This window comes from Furipterus horrens, unplaced genomic scaffold (genome assembly GCF_987537825.1).
Source record: "Furipterus horrens unplaced genomic scaffold, mFurHor1.1.pri manual_scaffold_5, whole genome shotgun sequence".
Lineage (NCBI taxonomy): Eukaryota > Metazoa > Chordata > Mammalia > Chiroptera > Furipteridae > Furipterus > Furipterus horrens.
The window spans coordinates 97,426,014-97,445,908 of NW_028327175.1; the positions used below are offsets into that span (position 1 = coordinate 97,426,014).

The window sequence follows — 19,895 nt, forward strand, 5'->3', positions numbered from 1 at the left end:
GAGGAACTCCCAAACTGTTTTCCACAGTGGCTATAGCACTTTACATTCCCACAAGCAATTTCCATACATCCTAGCTAACACTTATTTTCATTTTGTTTTTAAATAGCCACCCTTGTTATTCTTTATTCTTTTTAAAATTTTTTATTTTTATTTTATTAAAAAAATTTTTAAAAATATTTTATTTATTTTTATGTTATTTTATTTTATTTATCTGTTTTTAGAGAGAGGGGAAAGGAGAAAGAGAGGGAGAGAAACATCAATGTGTGGTTGCCTCTCACACGCCCCCAACTGGGGACCTGGTGTGCAACCCAGTCATGTGCCCTGACTGGGAATCGAAATAGCAACACTTGTTTCATGGGGCGGATGCTCAATCCACTGGGCCACAGCAGCCAGGGCTATTCTTTTTTTTTTTTTAATAACAGATTGTATTTTTAGAGAGATAAGAGAGGAAGAGAGGGAGAGACACATGGATGCGAGAGAGTAACATCAGTTGCTTCCCTCTCACAGGTCCCCTGACTGGGAATTGAACCATCAGGCTTTCAGCATGGGGGACAGCACCCACCCAACTGAGCCACACTGGTCAGGGCTATTACCCTTTATTTATTTTTTTAAGTATATTTTATTGACTATATTGTTATAGGAGTCCCAACTATTTTTTTCCCTTGCTCCCCTCTGCCCAGTACCCCACTTCCCTCCAGCAATCCCACCCCCTTTAGTTCATGTCCTTGGGTCATGCATATAAGTTCTTTGGCTTCACACTTCCCTATATTATTCTTAACTTCCCCCTGTCTATTTTATATTAACCAATTATGCTTCTTAATCCCTGTACCATTTCCCCATTTCTCCCCCTCTCCCTCCCAGCTGATAACCCTCCAAATGATCGCCATACCTATGATTCTGTTCCTATTCTGGTTTGCTTAGTTGGATTTTGTTTTTATTTTTTAGATTCAGTTGTTGATAGTTGTGAGTTTGTTGTCATTTTAATGTTCATAGTTTTGATCTTTTTCCTAAATAACATTTCATATAATAATGGCTTGGTGATGAACTCCTTTAGCTTTACCTTCTCTGGGAAGCACTTTCTCTGCCCTTCCATTCTAAATGATAGCTTTGCTGGATGGAGTAGTCCTGGTTGTAGGTCCTTGCTTTTCATCACATTGAATACTCCTTGCCAGTTGCTTCTTGCCTGCAAAGTTTCTTTTGAGGAATCAGCTGACAGTCCTATAGGCACTCCTTAGTAGGTAACTCTCTGCTTTTTCTCTTGCTGCTTTTAAGATTCTCTCTTTATCTTGAACTTTTGGCATTTTAATGATGATGTGTCTTGGTGTGGTCCTCCTTGGGTCTAGCTTGTTTGGGACTCTCTGTGCTTCCTGGACTTGAGTGTCTTATTTCCTTTACCAATTTTGGGAATTTTTCCTTCATAATTTTTTCACATAAACTTTCAATTTCATGCTCTTCCTCTTTTCCTCCTGGCACCACAATGATTCAGAAGTTGTCCCAGAGGTTCCTAAGCCTCTCCTCATTTTTTTCAATTCTTGTTTCCTCATTCTGTACTGGTTGACCGTTTTCTTCTTCCTTATGTTCCAAATCATTGATTTGAACCCTGGTATCCTTCCCTTCACCATTGGTTTTGTGTGGATTTTCCTTTGTTTCATTTAACATAGCCTTCACTTCTTCCCTTATGTGTTTGCTGTACTCAAGCATTCCTGTCAAGTCTGTGAGCATCTTTATCACCAGTGTTTTGAACTCTATGTCTGTTAATTTGGCTATCTTCTCATCTGTTAGGTTGACTCTCTCCTCGCCGCTTAGTTCTCCCACTGGAACCTTGATCCATTCCCCCTTTGGACCATACTTTTCTGTTTCTCATCTTGATAGGCTCCTGTGTTTGTTAGCCTCTGTGTCTTGGGTAGAACTGTCACACCTGTTAGGTTGTAAGGGGCGGAGCCTTAGGTATTCATCAGTACAGGGTGCCCGTTTTACCACACTGTGGTGCTGTATGTGGAGGAGGGGTCTGAGAGGGAACAATGCCACTTGCTCAGCACTCGCCCCTTTTCCAGGCACTTCTCCTGCTTCCGTATGGGACTGGTGCCTCTCTCGCTGTTGCCCTGGCTGTCATTCCCATAGTGGGTGGGTCTGCGGACATCCTAGGACTGTGGCAGTCCTTTAAACAAGTGGACTCTGCTGAGAGACTGGCAGTTTCTGCCTCCACCGGAATCCCTACTGGTTTGCACAGTCAGAAGCAATGAGGGTTTATTTTCCCTGGCGCTGGAACCATGTGCTTTGCTGTCTGGTTTCGTTCTGGAAGCGCTCCCTAGGTTTCCCTTCCTACTTTTTAAAACGTGTGACTGTGCTTTCCCCTGGCCTGCCACTGTTGGTGCTACCACACCACATCCTCTCTGCGCCAGCTCTGCCCCTCCTACCTAGGGTCTGGATAAGTATTTCTTCTTTATATCTCTGTTTGTTGGACTTCCATGCAGCTCGATTTTCTGGAACTTCTGCTTGTCTTTAGTTTTGAGGTAGTTGTATTCCTTCTTAGTTGTGGAGGGAGATTCATTGTGTCCATCTAGGCCTCCATCTTGGCAGGAAGCCCTCTTGTCCTTTATTCTTAAACATAGTTTTGCTGAATATAGATTTTTTGGTTGACAGTTTTTTTTCTTTCAGTACTTTGAACGCATTATCCCACTACCTTCTGGCTCTCATGGTTTCTGATGTTATTGAGGATTTTTTTATGTGATGTTATTTCTCTCTTGCTGCTTTCAAGATTGTCTTTTGCTTTTGACTGTTTGATTATGATATTTCTAGGTGTGGATATCTTTGAATTTATCATTTTAAAAAATTCATTTGGCTTCTTGGATTTCTCGGTTCATGATTTTATTTATTTGAAATGTTTTGGGACATTCTTTTTTTTTAAAACTATTTTTTAGAGCAGTTTTAGATTCACAGCACAATTGAGTAGAAGGTACATAGAGTTCATGTATTAGCTCCTGCCCCCACATGCATAGCCTCCCCCATTATCAAAGCTCCCTTCCCCCACTGGTACATTGTTACAGTTGATGAACCTACATTGATACATCACAGTCACCCAAGTCCATAGTTTACATTGGGATTCATATGATGTACAGTCAGACCTGGGTTCTGGAAAGTTTCCCATCTCTAATAATTCAGTTCACGACCAAGTTGTTTGTGGAAAAAATGTCTCAGTTGTCAAACAAAACTTTGGTTCTTGATCTGACAACTCTTTCATGCTGATACCTGGAAAAAATGATTTGGTTTTCAAACAAATCATTTCTTGAACAGCCTTCTGGGATGAACTGAGCTAGAAAACTTAGGTTCCACTGTATAATCTTTGGATTTGGACAAATGTGTAATGACATGTATCCATCATTATTGTACCATACGGATTATATTCACTGCCTAAACACCTCTGTGCTCCTATTCATTTCATCCGCCATCCCTTATTATTTCTTCAAATACTCTTTTTACTCCTTCCTCTTCTTTCTCATTATGTGTATGATGGTATGCTTGATGTGTCTCACAGGTATTTGAAGCTCTGTTTATTTTTCTTTTAAAAAGTTAATTTATTTTTAGAGGGGAAGGGAGGGAGAAAGAGAGAGAAACATCGATGGGCTGCCTCTCAGAACTTGCAACCCAGGAATGGGCCCTGAGTGGGAATTGAACCGGTAACCTTTAGCTTTGTGGGACAGCACCCAACCAACTGAGCCACACCTGTCTGGGTGCTCTGTTTATTTTTCTTCATTCTTTTTCTGTTTCTCAGACTGGATAATCTCAAATGACTTATCTTCAAGTTTGCTCAAATCTGATGAGAGCTTATCTAGTGAATTTTTAAATTCAGTTATTGTACTTTTCAACCTCAGAATTTCTATTTGGTTCTTTTTAAATAATTTCTACCTCTTTATTGATATTCTGTTTGGTGGGACACTGTTCTCATACCATTCTTTAGTTTTTCACATGTGGTTTCTCTTAGTTCTTTGAGTATATTTAAACTAGTTGACTTTAAAGTCCTTGCAATTATAACATCTGGGCTTACTCAGGAACAGTTTTTGTTGACTGCTTCCCCCCCCCCCCCCGCCCCATCCTGTGTAAGGGCTATAATTTATTATTGCTTTCCGAAAATGATACGAGGTGGCAACTCTGGAAATAAAATACCCCCACTCCCCAGGGTTTGTTGTTTTTGCTGTTTGTTGTTGTTTAGTGATTTCTTTGAACTAATTTGGTAAAGTTTATATTCTTTGTCATGTGTGGGCACTGATGTCTCTGTTCAGTTAGCTTAGTGGACAGCCAGTAATTGGACAGAAATTTCCTTAACTGCCTGTAAACAATAAATCACTCCGTCTTTGCTGAGGGGTCAGGCCAAGTAAAGACAGACTTGCAAGTTGGGCCTTCCAGGGAACCACCAGATAGTTCAAATGAGAATTCTCTGGGAATGGGGCTTTGATGTTCCAATCCTATTCTGCCACCTTTAGTGGCTGCCAGATTTCTGATTTTCACTGTGGTTGTAAGATGTTGGTTTTCAAGGCTCCTGCAGAACTGTGGAGAGGTGAACGGGACTAGGGCAAGTTAAAACATGCGAATCCTGCTGCTCTGGTTGATATTTGGCTGCTTTTCTTGAGTAAACACTCTCCAAATTGCTCCAAGCCTTTGGTAAATTTCTAGAGTTCTGAAAAGTTGATCTTGACAATATTTGCCAGTGTTTTCACTGATCTTACGCAGTCCATGTCCTTTTAATGTAATTATTGATATGGCAGACTACATCTGCCATTTTGCTATCTGTATGTGTCTTTTTTTATAACTCTTCTTCTTTTACTGCCTTCTTTTGTGTTAAATAGGTATTTTTCTAGTGGACCTTTTTATTTCCTTTATTGGGTATTTTACTATATATTTTGAGTTCTATTTTTAGTGGTAGCTCTTGGGATTACAAATATGTGTCTTAATTTATCACAGTCTACTTTAGGTTAGTAGTGACCTAATTCTTAAAAATTATAATAACTTTCTTCCAACATAGCTTTGTTTCCTCCTTTCTCCTTTTTGTGGGTACTGTGATATATATTACATCTTTTTATGTTTTAAGCCTACAATTCTGTAATTATTGTTTTATGTAGTTGTCTTTTAAATCATTTAAGAGAAGAGGAAAATATATTTATACAATGTTTTATAATTACCTATGTAATTACTTTCACCGGTGCTATTCATTTCTTCTTGTAATTGTTAGCTATCATCTGCTGTCATTTCCTTTCAGCCTTAAGTATTTCTTTTTTAAAAAGAAATTGAGGTGTAATTGACATATAACATTGTGTAATTTTAAAGTGTACAGTGTGTTGACTTGATACATTTATATATTGCAATATGATTACCACCATAGCCCTAGCTTCCATCTCTACCATATCACATAATTATTATTATTTCGTTAAAATTTTTTTATTTGCTGGTTTTAGAGACAGGGAGGGGAGGGGAGAGGGGGGCAAGAGAGAGAGACGTTGATTAGTTATTCTACTTATTTATGCACTCATTGGTTGATTCTTGGGTGTCCCGTGACTGGGGATTGAACCTGCAAATTTGGTGTATTGGGGCAATGCTCTAACCAACTGAGTTGTCTGTCCAGAGCTATTATTTCTTTACTGTGGTGAGAACATTTGATATCTAGTGTCTCAGCAAATTTGAAGTATGTTATATGTTATTGATGACCAAAGGACTTCATTAATATATGTAATGGCAGATCCACTAGCAGTGAATTCTCTCAGTCTTTGGGAATGTCTGTATTTCATCTTCATTTTCTAAAGATGGTTTTGTTGGATATGGAATTCTTAGTTGGCAGTTTTTGTCTTTTAGTACTTTGAATATGTCATTCTGCTGGTTTCTGGATTCCATTATTTCTGATGAGAAGTCAGCTGTCAATATTGTTGTTCCCTTGCATTTGATGAGTCCATTTCCTTTTGATGCTTTTAAGATTTTCTCTGGCCCTGGCTGGTGTGGCTCAGTGAGTTGAGCACCAGCCTGTGAACCAAAAGGTCACTGGTTCAATTCCCAGTCAGGGCACATGCCTGGGCTTCGGGCCAGGTCCCCAGTTGGGGGCGTGCAAAAGACAAATGATCAATGCACATTGCTGTTTCTCTCCCTCTCTCTAAAAGTAAATAAAAAAAAAAAAAAAAAAGAAAAACATTTTCTCTGTCTTTCAAGAGTTTAACTCTAATTTGTTGAGTGAGTTTGATCTCTAGATTTATGTTTTGTATAAAACTTGGTAAGTTTTCTGGCATTAATTTTTTTTCTTTGTTTTCAAATACGAATTTTTACTCTTTTAAAAAATGTTATTAAATGGTATTGGAGTAACATTGGTTAATAACATTATGTAAATTTCAGGTGTACAAGTTTATAATACAACATATGTATATACTATTGTGTGCTCTTGATTTGAAGTCTAGTCTCTTTCCATCACCATGTATTTGATCCCCTTTACCTTCTTAGTTTCCTCCCAAATCCCCTCCCCTCTGGTAACCACCGTTCTGTTGTCTGTATCTATGAGTTTGTTGTTTTGTTTGTTCATTTATTGCTTTTTGCTTATATTCCACATATGAGTGAAATCATACAGTTCTCTTCCTATTCTGTCTGGCTTATTTCACTTAGTATAATACTCTCAAGATCCAGCCATGTTGTTGCAAATGGTAGTTACCTCTTGCATGTGCCCTGACTGGGAACCAAACCCACAACCCAAGCGTGTGGCCTGACCAGGAATAGAACCCGAGACCTTTCAGTGTGTGGGATGATGCCCAACCAACTGAGCCACACTGGCCAGGGCAGTATTTAATCTTTTTAATGGCTGAATAATATTCCATTGTATGTACATGATAAGTCGTCTTCATCCAGTCTTCTGTAAAGGACACTGAGGTTGTTTCCATGTCTTGGCTATTGTGAATAATGCTGTGGTGAACATGGTGTATATATGTCTTTACAAATAGTAGGTATTTCAAATTTTAGGTAATACCTAGAACAGGGATTCCTAGGGCATATGGAAGCTTTGTTCTTGCTTTTTTTGAGGAACCTACATACTGTTTATCATAGTGGCTACACCAATTTACATTCCCTCCAGCTGTGTGTGATGGTTCCGCTTTCTCCACATCCTCTCCAACGAATGTTATTTCTTGTTTTATTGATAGTAGCCATTCTAACAGGTGTGAAGTGGAATCTCATTGCGGTTTTGATTTCCTTTATAACTAATGATGTTGAACGTCTTTTCATATATCCGTAGGCCATCTATGTCTTTCTTGCAAAAGTGTCTATTTAGGTCCTCTGCCTATTTTTTAATTAGGTTTTTTTTTTTTTTTAGTTGTTGTTGAGTAGTTTGAGTTCTTTATGTACTTTGGATATTAGTTCCTTATTGGAGGTATCATTTGCAAATAGCTTCTGCCATTCAGTTGGTTGCCTTTTAGTTTTATCGATGGTTTCTTTTGCTGTGCAGAAACTTTAGTTTTAAGATGTAGTCTCATTCATTTATATTTTCTTTTACTTTATGCCTTTGAGGTCAAGTTCACAAAAAACAAACAAAAAAACCCAATCCTGAGACCAAGGTCTGTAAGTATAGTTAACTGTGTTTTCTTCTGTGTACTTCATTGTTTCAGGTCTTATATTTACATCTTTAATCCATTTTTGAGTTAATTTTTGTGTATGTTGTCAGATGGCTGTCTACTTTCATTCTTTGACTGTGGCTTCCCACTTTCCTCAGTGCCATTTATTAGACTTTCCTTTCTCCATTGTATGTTTTTTGGCTCTGCTATTAATTCTGTAAATTTTTTTTCCCCCTGCCTCTTTCTTTCTCTCTTGCTCTTCTGGGACTCCCATTACATAAATGTTGATACACTTGTTTTGTTACAGGTCTCTGAGGTACTGTTTATTTTTCTTTAATATTTTATTTTTTTGTTTTTCAGAATGAATAATTTCTATTGATATTTCTTCAAGGGAACTGATTCTTTCTTCTGCCATTTCAAATCTGCCGTTGAGCCTATATAGTGAATTTTTTCTTTTGATTATTCTACTTTACAACTCTAGAATTTCCAGTTAAATTTTTAATGTTTTTATTTCTCTATTCAGCCTTGATTTTTGTTGAGTCATTGTCATCATATTTTCATTTAATTCTTTAAATACAGTTGAAAATTTTTCCTTTGAATAGTTCATTAAAGTATTTGACAAATTCAACATCTGTGTCCACTTAGGGTTTTTGCTTTTTCCTCCTCAGTGTAGGTCACACTTTCTTGTTTCTTTGCATGTCTTTTTTTTTTTTTTAATTGAAACAAGAATTTTTGATAATATATGCACTCTGGAATCAGCTTCCACTTACCAGCTTTGTGACTATATTAAGCAAGTTACTCAATCTTTAACTTGTGTCAGAAGGAACCTTGTGTCCGCTGATTGTTGCTGACACCAATTCAATCCCCAATTTGGGATGCGGTGAAGAAGGATACTTTTTTCAGTGCAAACAGTGATACAGCACGGCTGTGAAAACAGTACGGCTGTGAGGCTGCCCCTGGCCAGGCCTCTCTTCAGCTGGGTAGCTCTGCTCTGTTCCACTGTGTGCTGGTCTGCTCTGCTGCGCTCTGGCCAGACATCTTGGGTGTTTCAGCTCTAGCCAGGGAAACGCAGTCGTCAGTGGAAATTGCCCTCTCTGAGCCAGAGGGGAGCTGGCATATATGAACAGGAATCCCTGCCCTTGGTCCCTGGTTGGTCCATCCTCTTGCAAATGAGGGCTCTGAATCCTTGCAGTTTGATTGGCCCAAAAGGCATTGTCCCGATTCATCAGAATAGAGCTGCTCTGATAGGTTGGAGCTGCGCAGCTCTGATTTGATGGGGAGAACCTCAGTCCTGTTGGTTGAAATAGGATTCCAGCATGGCTGGCTCAGGTGGCAAGAAACACAGTGTAAGGGCAGTTCAGCACAGGCTTCTCCGTGAAGTGCAGTTTGCGCGAGAAGCCCCTGTGCAGAAATGGCTGCTACGCTCTAATTTGGCCCCAGTTAGCCACTAGGAGCCTTTCTTAGTAGGTGTCCCCCTTCCCCCTGCCCCAGGTTCGCACTTGATTTTCTCATCTACCAAATACTACTACTGGTAGTAACAGTAAGTACATTAAATCAGATACTATTTACTGTAAGGGCTTTAGCTGTACCAATTTAGTTCTCACAGCAACCCAGTGAGAAAGATACTTATTATCTCCATTTTACACAGAGGGAAACATACAGCGGGTTAACTAATCTATCTCAGGTCACACAGCTGGTAAGGGGTAGAGCCAAGATTCAAACTAAGGCGGTTAACTACTATGCTAGACTATGTCTGGGTGAGTGGGAATGATGATAATACCTAGTTTATAGGGTGATTGTAAAAATGAAATAAGATAATACATATCCAACACAACACATGGTACACGTTAGTTGCTATATTTATAGTATGTATTCTTGGATTGGGTAAACTGCCATAAATTGCTGAGAACAACTTGATATCACAAATCAGTTAATGCCTTATGGAACTCTTTTTCAGATTTCATCAGCTGCTTGTGGCTATGGGTTCACATTGCTGTCCTCTAAAACCAAGGATGTTACGAAAGTTTGGGGTATGGGACTCAACAAAGATTCTCAGCTTGGATTTCACAGGAGCCGGAAAGATAAAAGTAGGCATTCTCACCTTGGCTTCTCTCTTCCGTGATTGGCCTGAGAGCTCCCTTTGGGTTTTCACGAGTACGATTACATAAATCAAAGCATAACAACAAAAGAGAGACTTAAAGGGATGTTGTTTGAAACCATTTGGACTAGATTGTTTTTCAGTCTCTTTGGTAATAATATTGAACCTTTAGGCGAAAAGGCATTTACAGATAAGTAAAGGTGTTCCTTTTTTGGCCCCAAAGAGATGATCTTTCTTTTCTAGCTCGGAGATACCCTGAAATACTTTACAGTATCTAGGATATGGTCTGGGGAAAAAATTCAATGTAATCCTTAAGATGGAGGCTTTATTCCAGTTGTTTGAAACTTGGATTGTAAAAGTGTTAGAAATAATTTATAGTGACATTTTAAAAAGTAGACATTAGCTAAACAATATTTTAAGAATAATAAACATTTTTTAAACTAAGGGAGAAATTACCTACACATACATACTAGAACAGACCTTTCTTTTAATTTTTCCTGTTCTCATTTGTATACCAACATATTATTTTATTCTTATCACAGCATATGTTTTGTTTTCTGCCTTTTTCCCACTTAATTTTATACTGGAATTCTTTTACAAGTTAGTATTGAAGTTTTCTTGGCTGTAAGATGCCACATCACATTTTTTATACTATTTATTAGGAATAATTTTGACTATATGCAGAAATGGACAAAAAGTGTAATGCAGCTCATGGACTGTCGCCAGCTTCAGCGGTCATTAGCTCACGCCAGTCTTGTTTTATCCACTTCCCCTCAGTAAATTTGAAGCAGATCCTAACATTATTCGTTTCATTTATAAATATTTCAGTACATATATAAAAAGGTGGGGACTCTAAAAAAAGTAAGTACAGCATTATCACACCTAAAAATAATTAACAATATAATAACATAATCCCTTAATATCATCAAATATCTAGTCAGTGTTCAAATTGCTAGTTGTCTCACAAATGTCATTAAATTTTTATTTTATTTTTTAAAATTTATTTGAATCAGGGTCCAGATAAGGTCCAGACATTGCAATTAGTTGATAAGACTTTTTAAAAATATATTTTATTTATTTATTTTTAGAGAGAGGGGAACGGAGGGAGAAAGAGAGGGAGAGAAACATCAATGTGTGGTTGACTCTCGTATCCATCCAACTGGGGACCTGGTTGCAACCCAGACATGCGCCGTGATTGGGAATCGAACTGGCAACCCCCTGGTTTGCAGGCTGGCACTCAATCCACTGAACCACACCAGCTGGGAGGTTGATAAGACTTTTAAAAGTCTCTTAAGCGTGTTTCCATCTTAAAAAATTTTTTATTTATTAAAGAAACCACATTGTTTATCCTATAGAATTTTCCAGTCTGGGGTTTGCTGAGTGCGTCCCTGTTTAACATGATCCTTTATATTCCTGTCAATTGGTAGTTGGATCTAGAGCCGGATTCCCTTTAAATGTTATGTATTTACAGCTTCCCAGGCCTTTGGGGGTCTATGAAGATAGTAATGGGGGATGTGAGTCACTTTTCAGTATTCTGAAGTGCTGTATATTTTCAGCTAATAAGGCTGTATAAGCTAACAACACTGTCTAGTCTAGTTTCTTTGATTTTACCTAGAATTATATCATCTTATTGTGATAAGCCAGTTGTTCCATGCTGTTCAGAAGTTCTGTCTGAATATTATATTAGTCACTAATGAAACAGGCAAGTATATTATTACAATAGTAATAATGTCATTTATTTGGTAAGCAAAACCTTTTTAAACATGGGGTTCAAAGGAGAAAATAGGTTATTTAGTGGGGTATAGGTTGAGGACTGGTACATTTGCAGATTTTCTCCTTAACTCCAGCCTCCATTATAAACATTCAACAGCTCATCACTTAAAACCTACAAGATTGATTCTTTACATAGACCAATCTCGCTTCTTAAGTGGAATTGTAAAGAACAAAGGGTTCTTCTTTAGTGTGACTTCTAAAAAGTTTCTCCCCTTATTGTTTATTTAAATATTAAAATTTTCTATTTTATGTAATTCAGAATTCTATGATGAAAAGTCTGCTTTCCACCTCTGTTTTTCCAGCCACATGGTTTTTCTCCCCGAAGACAGCCTGTGTTAACAGTTTCCAGGCTGCTCTCCTTCCACAGAGATTTAATATATATGAAAGGAAATGCATCTACATATTCTTTTTGCTTCCTTTTAATATAATGTTTGCTGTTGTTCACTTTACTGAGAAGTTTTAATGGGTATTGCAGGAAAGAAATACTTTTACTTAACAATTCAAACAATATTAAGTGACATGTGAAGAGAATTTTTTAATGAGACTAGAATGCTTTCCAAGAACCCATTGTGTAATGGAGGCAATGTGATGCAGTGGGTTGAGAGTTGGGGATCAGGGTTCTAGTGTTAGCTTTGCTACTAGCTTATGTGCTGACTGAGTAAAAATGTGGTGGTTCAACAGTATGATTTTTGTTTAAGTGCTGCGACTGTCAAACAGTGTAATGAACCTGATTGTTTTTGTTTCAGTGAGAGGGTATGAGTACGTGTTGGAGCCCTCGCCAGTTCCCCTGCCTCTGGACAGGCCCCAGCAGACACGGGTGCTCCAGGTCTCCTGCGGCAGAGCCCACTCTCTTGTCCTCACAGACAACGAAGGAGGTGAATTGACTTGTCCGAGACTGATGGAGAAGTGGGGGGGAATGTTTTCTTGCCATCAGGTTTGAAGTGGCTTATTTGATCGAGCCACATGTATTTAGTGAAGCTGTTGGCATTTCCTGAGCAAATCAGTAGGATGCTCAAGAGAGCTGTATTGGGCAGGCCTATCTAAACCATTTATGCTCTCTGTTCTCTGTGGTTCTTGGAAAATCTCAGGCATCTATTAATGTGACAGCACACACCGGGCAGCCTTACCAAGGCCTCCCACTCCTTTTGCACGAAGTCACCGAGCTGGGCAGATGGCTTTTTCCATTGTTCTGAAAGAAACCTGTTGGCTAGCACTTCTTCCTTGTGGTGGGGGCTCTTGGAGTCCAGGCTTCTGGGTAACCCCACCCTCTCCAGAAGAGCGGTTTCTAGGGAAAGTCCAGCTTGACTAAATTTTTCAAGTTTCATTTTCTGTTTAAGTCTGCTTTATAGGAAAAGGTGAAGATAGTATTTAGGAACTTTTTCAAGAAGGATTTTTGCATCAAGAGCCACCTAGTGACAGGTTCGGGAAATGGGGTGCCGAGGCCTTTCACAGGAGGTGCTCACCTGTGCAAAGTGAGATTGCTGACAGGGGGAACTGAGGCCCGAGGGGAGGACAGAAGGAGCAGGAAAGGGGGCACACGCTGAGGCGGCAGGTCTAGACCCCAGCATGCCTGCGGCTCTGCCTCACAGGCTGCAAACGTTGGAGAACGAAACCAAGTGGCAGCTAGGGTGAGACCCCCCTTCAGTCCTGAGAGGCTAGGGTTCTGTGAACCTGAGGAACAGACTTAATTGGGGGGTGTTGTTTTTACAGTCTTCAGCATGGGGAACAATTCCTATGGGCAATGTGGAAGAAAGGTGGTCGAAAATGAAATTTACAGGTAAGCTCCTGAAAGGACTTCCTTCCCCTTCCCCCAGTTGCGTTAAGTGTTAAACATGTCTTGCGTGATAGAAACACAGAGCAAGAAGCGAGGCTCCTCGTGTGTGAGAGAAGCAGGGAGAACTTACTGGAAAGCTGTGGAGAGGATTGTTCCACTACAGGTTGAGCTCCCTGCATTAGCTTGGTGGGAGGGAAGGGTGCATGAGCATTGACCGTGATGTGTGAAGTTCTTTGAATTAGTTTTGTATTTTTAACCAAATTGATTATTTCAAAAATTATCCCACTGTTTCAGTCCTACTCATTTAGTCTTTTAAAAAAATTCCCTCTAGTTCATTGCGTTGTGCTAGTGGTTCTAAATACCACCTTCAGCTCTGGCAGCACATGAAAGTCACCAAAGGGTTTTGTTTGTTTTCGATTACTTTCACACACTGGCCTAATTCTACCTTATATTTGACCTTGGAAGTTTCCCTAACAGTCACTATGTATGTGGGGGCCATAATTAAGAGTGACAGGGGAGGGGCCAGGACCCCACAGTGCTCACCGTGAACATATCTCTTGCTTCTCCCCAAATTGCTTCTGGTGAAGTGAAAGCCACAAAGTCCATAGAGTGCAGGACTTCGATGGACATGTGGTCCAGGTAAGCTGCTCCCCCTTCTCCCTGGGGAAAGTTTGGTGGAGTGATGGCAAATGTCGTTGGCAGATTTTCTGAATTAATAAATTAGTGAAAATTATTGCCTCCTTACTATAGATCAGGATTTGCAGTAGATCATCCAGATACAAAGTTTAATAAGGTTCGGGGGATAACACTCTAGTGAGGGAAACAGATGAAAAACACTAGCTGTATCAGTGCGCTGTGTATGTTCCAGGCTGGCTTTATCTTGCCTTTTAATTCCCACCCCTGGTGCAGTGCCTGGCACATGGTCAGTACTTACAATAAATACCTAAGCAAGTGATGTATACAGAAGTCGCTATGGAAGTCCCAGTAGGGGGATTGTTAAGTCCAGCTGGGGTGGAATGGAAGGGAAGAAAGACATCGCGGGGAGGTGGCGAAGGAACTAACCAGATGGACTGGTGGGAGGGAGAGTTTTCTGGCAGAGGGGAGGGAGCGACTGGAGGTTTTACCTGCTGAGAGCGTTCAGTTGGCTGGAGTTCTGTGTGATTGTGGGGGAGTGGTGTGGGGTAGGCTGGGAGACAGGCTCAGAGTGGATGATGCATGGTCTTGGGTGCCTTGCTAAGGAATTTAAACTTCATCCTCTTGACAGCTGGGGCCTATCAAAGGTTCTAAGCAGTGGGGGTGACAGCCAAATTGTGATCTATTTAGAAAGATAACTTTGGCCATGGTATGGAGAAAAGTTGGGGGAGGAAGTGATGAGGGCCATTTCAGAAGCCATGGGGAGAAGGGGCAGGTGGAGAGACATGTAGGGAGAATTGACTGGCTGTGTGGCTTGATTAGATGGGCAGAGAGTGAGCTAGAGGGAGTCAGGCGTGATTCCATGGGCAGATGACTTGGCTGCAGACTTGGGTTGGCTGGGAGTGGAGAGCGAGGAGGCGAAGAGAGGGAAGTTGCCGTAGAATGGAGGGCTTCTTGCACAGGCTTCAGAGTCACGTGGACGCGAGTTTAACTCCCTGCTCCTGGATGGCTTCGGGCAAGTTAGCAAAATTCTCTGAGACTCAGTTTCTTACTGGGTGGGTTGTCTTGGTTATTGACTTCGCATAGTGTCTGACATAATAAGTGTTCAGTTGAGGGTGCTAGGAAAGTAGGTCTGAACTCAAAAGATTTGCTGGGGCTGGAGATAACAGTGTGGAGGTGACAGCGAAAGCCTTGGGAGTGGATGCAGTTTCCCACGGCAGTGTGGAGACTGAGGAGAGAAGAGGGCAGAGAACAGAATCTTGAAGGATCGCAGGACTGTAGGGTAGAGGCTGAGCGAGTGACAAAGATGGGATGTTACTAGAGAGGCAGAAGAGAGGAACAGCGGAGAAAGGCTTTTGGAGGAGGGAGCGGTTCTTCAAGTGTGGAGGTGATGGAGGGGCTCCTGGGTTTATTCCTTAGGACACCTGGCACCTTAGCAAGAGCAGTTTCAATGGAGTAAGAGACAAAAGCTGGGCTGCAGTGCGTTGAGAATGAAGAAAAGGTAGAGGCAGTGTGGGGCAGCCTGCCTGGCTGACCTCAGCCTGCTTGGTGCTCGGGAGCAGGAGGGAATGCTGCTAGGCTTTCTGTTCACTGACTAGGACCCTGGGCTTCTGAGGATTTCTTTTCATCAACCTCACCTCTATGTATGATAGGTTGCCTGCGGTCAGGACCATAGCCTGTTTCTAACGGATAAAGGAGAAGTCTATTCTTGTGGATGGGGCGCGGACGGACAAACAGGTAATGTGCCTTTTCCCCCCGGGGGTAGTGGAGGATGGTGTTGTGAGCTGTAGGGCTCCTGTAGACCAGAACCCACCTTCCTTAATTTGACTCGTGGAGAGCACTGTTCTGCTTCTCTCACCCCGCTCCCTTTACCCCTGGCTCCCACAGTAATGAATCCATAAAGGATTGGATGGAGGATTGGAGCCACCCCTCAACAAAGGAGCTTTGAGCCTTGTAAAGAAGAAACAAGTGCCACCTTAAAGGAGCTCGATTTTAGCTGGTTTCAGAAGAATGTCATTAAGGGAGGGAGGAATGATGGATAAGCTTTATCACCTTGTATATTTAATATTTTTGTTTTTGATATTTGTCTGAAGGGACAAATAAATTTATAATTTAAATCTTGTATAAATCCTTAGTATCCTACTGCCACCAAATACTACCAATGCATTTTAAAAATCGTGTGTGGGTAATTTCAAAGAAGCAGCTTTTTATATAAAAAAAAATTGTTGATACATTTTAACAGCATAAACAGGAATAAGGTGAAGAGTAAAAGTTGCACTTGCTGGAGGTAGCCATGGTTAGCAGTTTCCTGATGCCATTCCAGAAACTTGCTGTCACGTGCTGTACCTCCTCTGGCCTCACTGCCTTGCTCTCCAGGCTCTGAGTCCAGCCACACGGGCTCCCCGCAGTCAGTTTCTGGAGCTTGCCTGCTCTCTGCTGCCGTAGGGTCTCCACACATGTCATTCCTTAGCCTGGGATGCTCTTCATTGCTCTCCTTTTTATATTGTAGGCTTCAGCATGGCTGTTGTCTCTTTAGTCAAGGCTTGCCCGACTGTTCTTTCTAAATCGGTTGTTTTCCTTTTCCCTTGCATGCTTGCCCTCCCTCCCTCCCTCCCTCCCTCCCTCCCTCCTTTCCTTCCTCCCGTCCCTCCTTCCTTCTTTCCTTCCATCTTTTTCTTTCTTTTAAAAATACTTTATTCATTTATTTTCAGAGATTGGGTAAGGGAGGGAAAAAGAGAGGGTTAGAGACATGATATGACAGAGAAACGTTGATGGGTTTTTTCTTGTGTGCACCCCAACTGGGGACTGAACCCACAACCCAGGCATGTGTCCTGAATGGGAGTCGAACCTGCGACCTTTTGCTTTGGTCAACTGAGCCACACTGGTCAGGGTTTCCTTGCATTTTCCACCTGAACCAGATACAAAAGGACACATAGTGTGGGATTCTGTTTATATGATATGTCCACAGTGGGCAAATACATAGAAATAAAGTAGATTAGTGGTTGCCAGGGCTGGGGGTGAGGTGGGAAATGGGGAATGATTGTAAATGGGTATGAGTTTTCTTTCTGGGTGATGCAGATGTTCTTAAATTAGAGATATTGGTTGCACAGCATGATTATACTAGAAACTACTGAATTGTGTACTTTAAAGTGGTTGAGCCCTGGCCAGGTTGCTCAGTTGGTTGTCCTGTACACCGAAAGGCTGTGGGTTCAATCGCTGGTTGGGACGGGCGGGGAGGCAACTGATCCATGTTTCTGTCTCATATCAATGTTTCTCTGTCTCCCTCTCCCTCTCCTCCTTTCTTTTTTTCTAAAATCAATGAACATATCCTTGGGTGAGGATTTGAAAAAATTAAAATGGTTGAAACAGTGAATTTATGTTATATGAATTTTACCTTAATTTAAAAATGTGCAACATAAATTAAATTATAAAACATGGCAATAAAATAACACTGGTGAAACCACTACCCAATTTAGGACCTAGAACATTTTCAGTACAGTAGATTCTACCCATGTGCTACCGTCTGGTTTCTTACGCTTGCCTTACCTCCAGGGCGAGACCATCCTAAATTTTATTTCTATTCCTTACTCTGAGGGGACAAAAAGTTATTCTTTCTCTCTCTCTCTCTCTCTCTCTCTCTCTCTCTCTCTCTTCAAGGGTATATGTATCTTCTGTAACTTGGTTTAAATGCAACATTATCGTTCTTAAGATTCAGCCGTATCATATATATCTGCAGTTTGTCCATCCCCCCCACACCCCTGACCCCTGGGGAAGCCAATACCAGCCTTAACTTGTTTTTTAATCTTTAATTTTTAAAAGTTGTGGTCAAATACCCATAACATAACGTTTACCATATGAACCATTTTTAAATGTATGGCTCATTAGTATTATGCCCATTCATATTGGTGCGTGACCATCTCCACCATCCATTTCCAGAACTCTTCCATCTGGTAGAGCAGAAACTTTATACCCATTAAACAGCAACTCCCCGTTCTTTCTCCCCCCACTCCCTGGCAACCCCATTCTGCATTCTGCCTCTGTACATTTGACTACTCTAGGTGCCTTATTATGTAAGTGAATCATATAGTATTTTTGTGTGTGACTAGCTTATTTCACTTAGCATAACGTCCTCAAAATTCATCCATTTTGTAGCATCTGTCAGAATTTTCTTCCCTCTTAAGGCTGAATACTGTTCCCTTGTATGTATATAACACATTGTGCTTATCCATTCATCCATTGATTGGGTTGCTTCTACCTTTTTAGCTATTGGAATAGTGCTGCTATGAACGTGGGTGTACAGATATGCCTTTGGGACCCTGCTTTCAATTCTTTTGGATATATACCCAGAGGTAGAATTGCTGATCATATGTTAATTATATTTTAAAATATTGAGGAACTGCCATGCTCTTTTCTGCAGCAACTGCACCATTTTACATTCCCACCAGCATTGTATGAAGTTCTAATTTCTCCACATTCTTGCTAACACTTGTTATTTTCTGTGTATTTTTTTCTAACAGTGGCTGCCCTAATGGGTGTGAAGTAGTATCTCATTTGTGATTTGCATTTCCTTAATGATTAGTGCTGTTGCACATCTTTTTCATGTGCTTATTGGCCCTTTGTATATCTTCTTTGAAGAAGATCATTTTATTTTATTTTTTTGGGGGGGGAGGGGATTAGGCAATGAGTTTATTGAGGGAAAAGGGTGGGGAAAGGGGGAAAGGGAGAGGCAGCTCCCGGACTAACTCAAGGGCCTGTAGGAGCAAGGGGAATGGGGAACAGGGATGGGGACTCCCGGTCCTCCTCATGGGCCTGTAGGAGTCCCTGAAGAAGATCATTTTTAATTAGGTTGTTTGTTCCTGTTGTGGTTGAGTTTGCTATATATTCTGAATATTAATCTCTTATCAGATATTTGATTTGCAATATTTTCTGCCTTATGCGGGTTGCCTTTTCACTCTGATGGTAGTATCTTTTGATGCACAAAAGTTTTTAATTTTCATTAATGAAATTTGTGTATTAAAAAAACTTTTTGTAGTTTTATAAAGAAATAATTTATATATATCACTGTATAAGTCTAAGGTGTACCTATGATGGATTGATTTCTATATATTGTGAACTGATTACCATAATAGATTTCGTTAACATCCCTCATCTCAGACAGATACAATAAAAAGAAAAAAATTTCTCCTTGTGATGAAAGCTCTTAGGACCTATTCTCTCTCTTTTTAAAAAATATTTTATTTATTTATTTTTGGAGAGAGGGGAAGGGAGGGAGAAAGAGGGAGAGAAGCATCAATGTGAGAGAGAAACATTACTTGGTTGTCTCTCATATGCCCCTAACTGGGGCCTGGCCTGCAACCCAGGCATGTGCCCTGGCTGGGAATCAAACCGGAGACCTTTCAGTTCACAGGCTGCACTAAATTCACTGAGCTACACCGGCCAGGGCAGGATCTGTCTTAACACCTTATTTTTTCTTTTGTTGCCTGTGTTTTTGGGGTCATATAGCTAAGAAATCATTGCCAAATCCAGTGTCATGAAGCTTTTGCCGCAGGTTTTCTTCTAAGAGTTTTATAGTTTTAACTCTTCCATTTGGGTTTTTGATCCATTTTGAGTTGATTTTTGTATGTGGTGTTAGCTAAGAGTCCCACTTTAGTTTTTTGCATGTGGATACCCAGTTTTTCCGAGCACCATTTGTTAAAAAGACTGTCCATTTCCTATTGAATAGTCTTGGGATTCTTTTCAAAAATCATTTGACCATATAAGCGAGGGTTTATTTCTGGACTCTATTCTAGTCCATTGGTTTATATGTTTGTCTTTTTTTTTTTTTTTTAAGATTTTATTTATTTACTTTTAGAGAGAGGGGAAGGGAGGGAGAAAGAGGGAGAGAAATATCGATGTGCGAGAGACACACCAATCGGTTGCCTCTTGCATGCCCCAAACTGGGTACCCAGCCCATAACCCAGGCGTGCGCCCCGACCGGGAATCAAACCTGTGACTGTTCGGCTCCCAGGCCGGCGCCCGATCCACTGAGCCACACCAGCCAGGG

The 19,895-nt window shown here is 40.6% G+C and overlaps 1 protein-coding gene across 1 annotated transcript in view; it reads left to right on the forward strand.

Annotated features, from left to right (window-relative positions):
* Nucleotides 1–19,895, forward strand: part of RCC1L (RCC1 like) — a 42,588-nt gene that overhangs the window by 5,653 nt on the left and 17,040 nt on the right. The window contains exons 2-6 of the mRNA XM_090276903.1: nucleotides 9,532–9,661; nucleotides 12,192–12,320; nucleotides 13,156–13,222; nucleotides 13,807–13,858; nucleotides 15,505–15,589. Of these exons, the coding sequence (XP_090133029.1) occupies nucleotides 9,532–9,661; nucleotides 12,192–12,320; nucleotides 13,156–13,222; nucleotides 13,807–13,858; nucleotides 15,505–15,589 (463 nt within the window). The remainder of the gene's footprint in view (nucleotides 1–9,531; nucleotides 9,662–12,191; nucleotides 12,321–13,155; nucleotides 13,223–13,806; nucleotides 13,859–15,504; nucleotides 15,590–19,895) is intronic.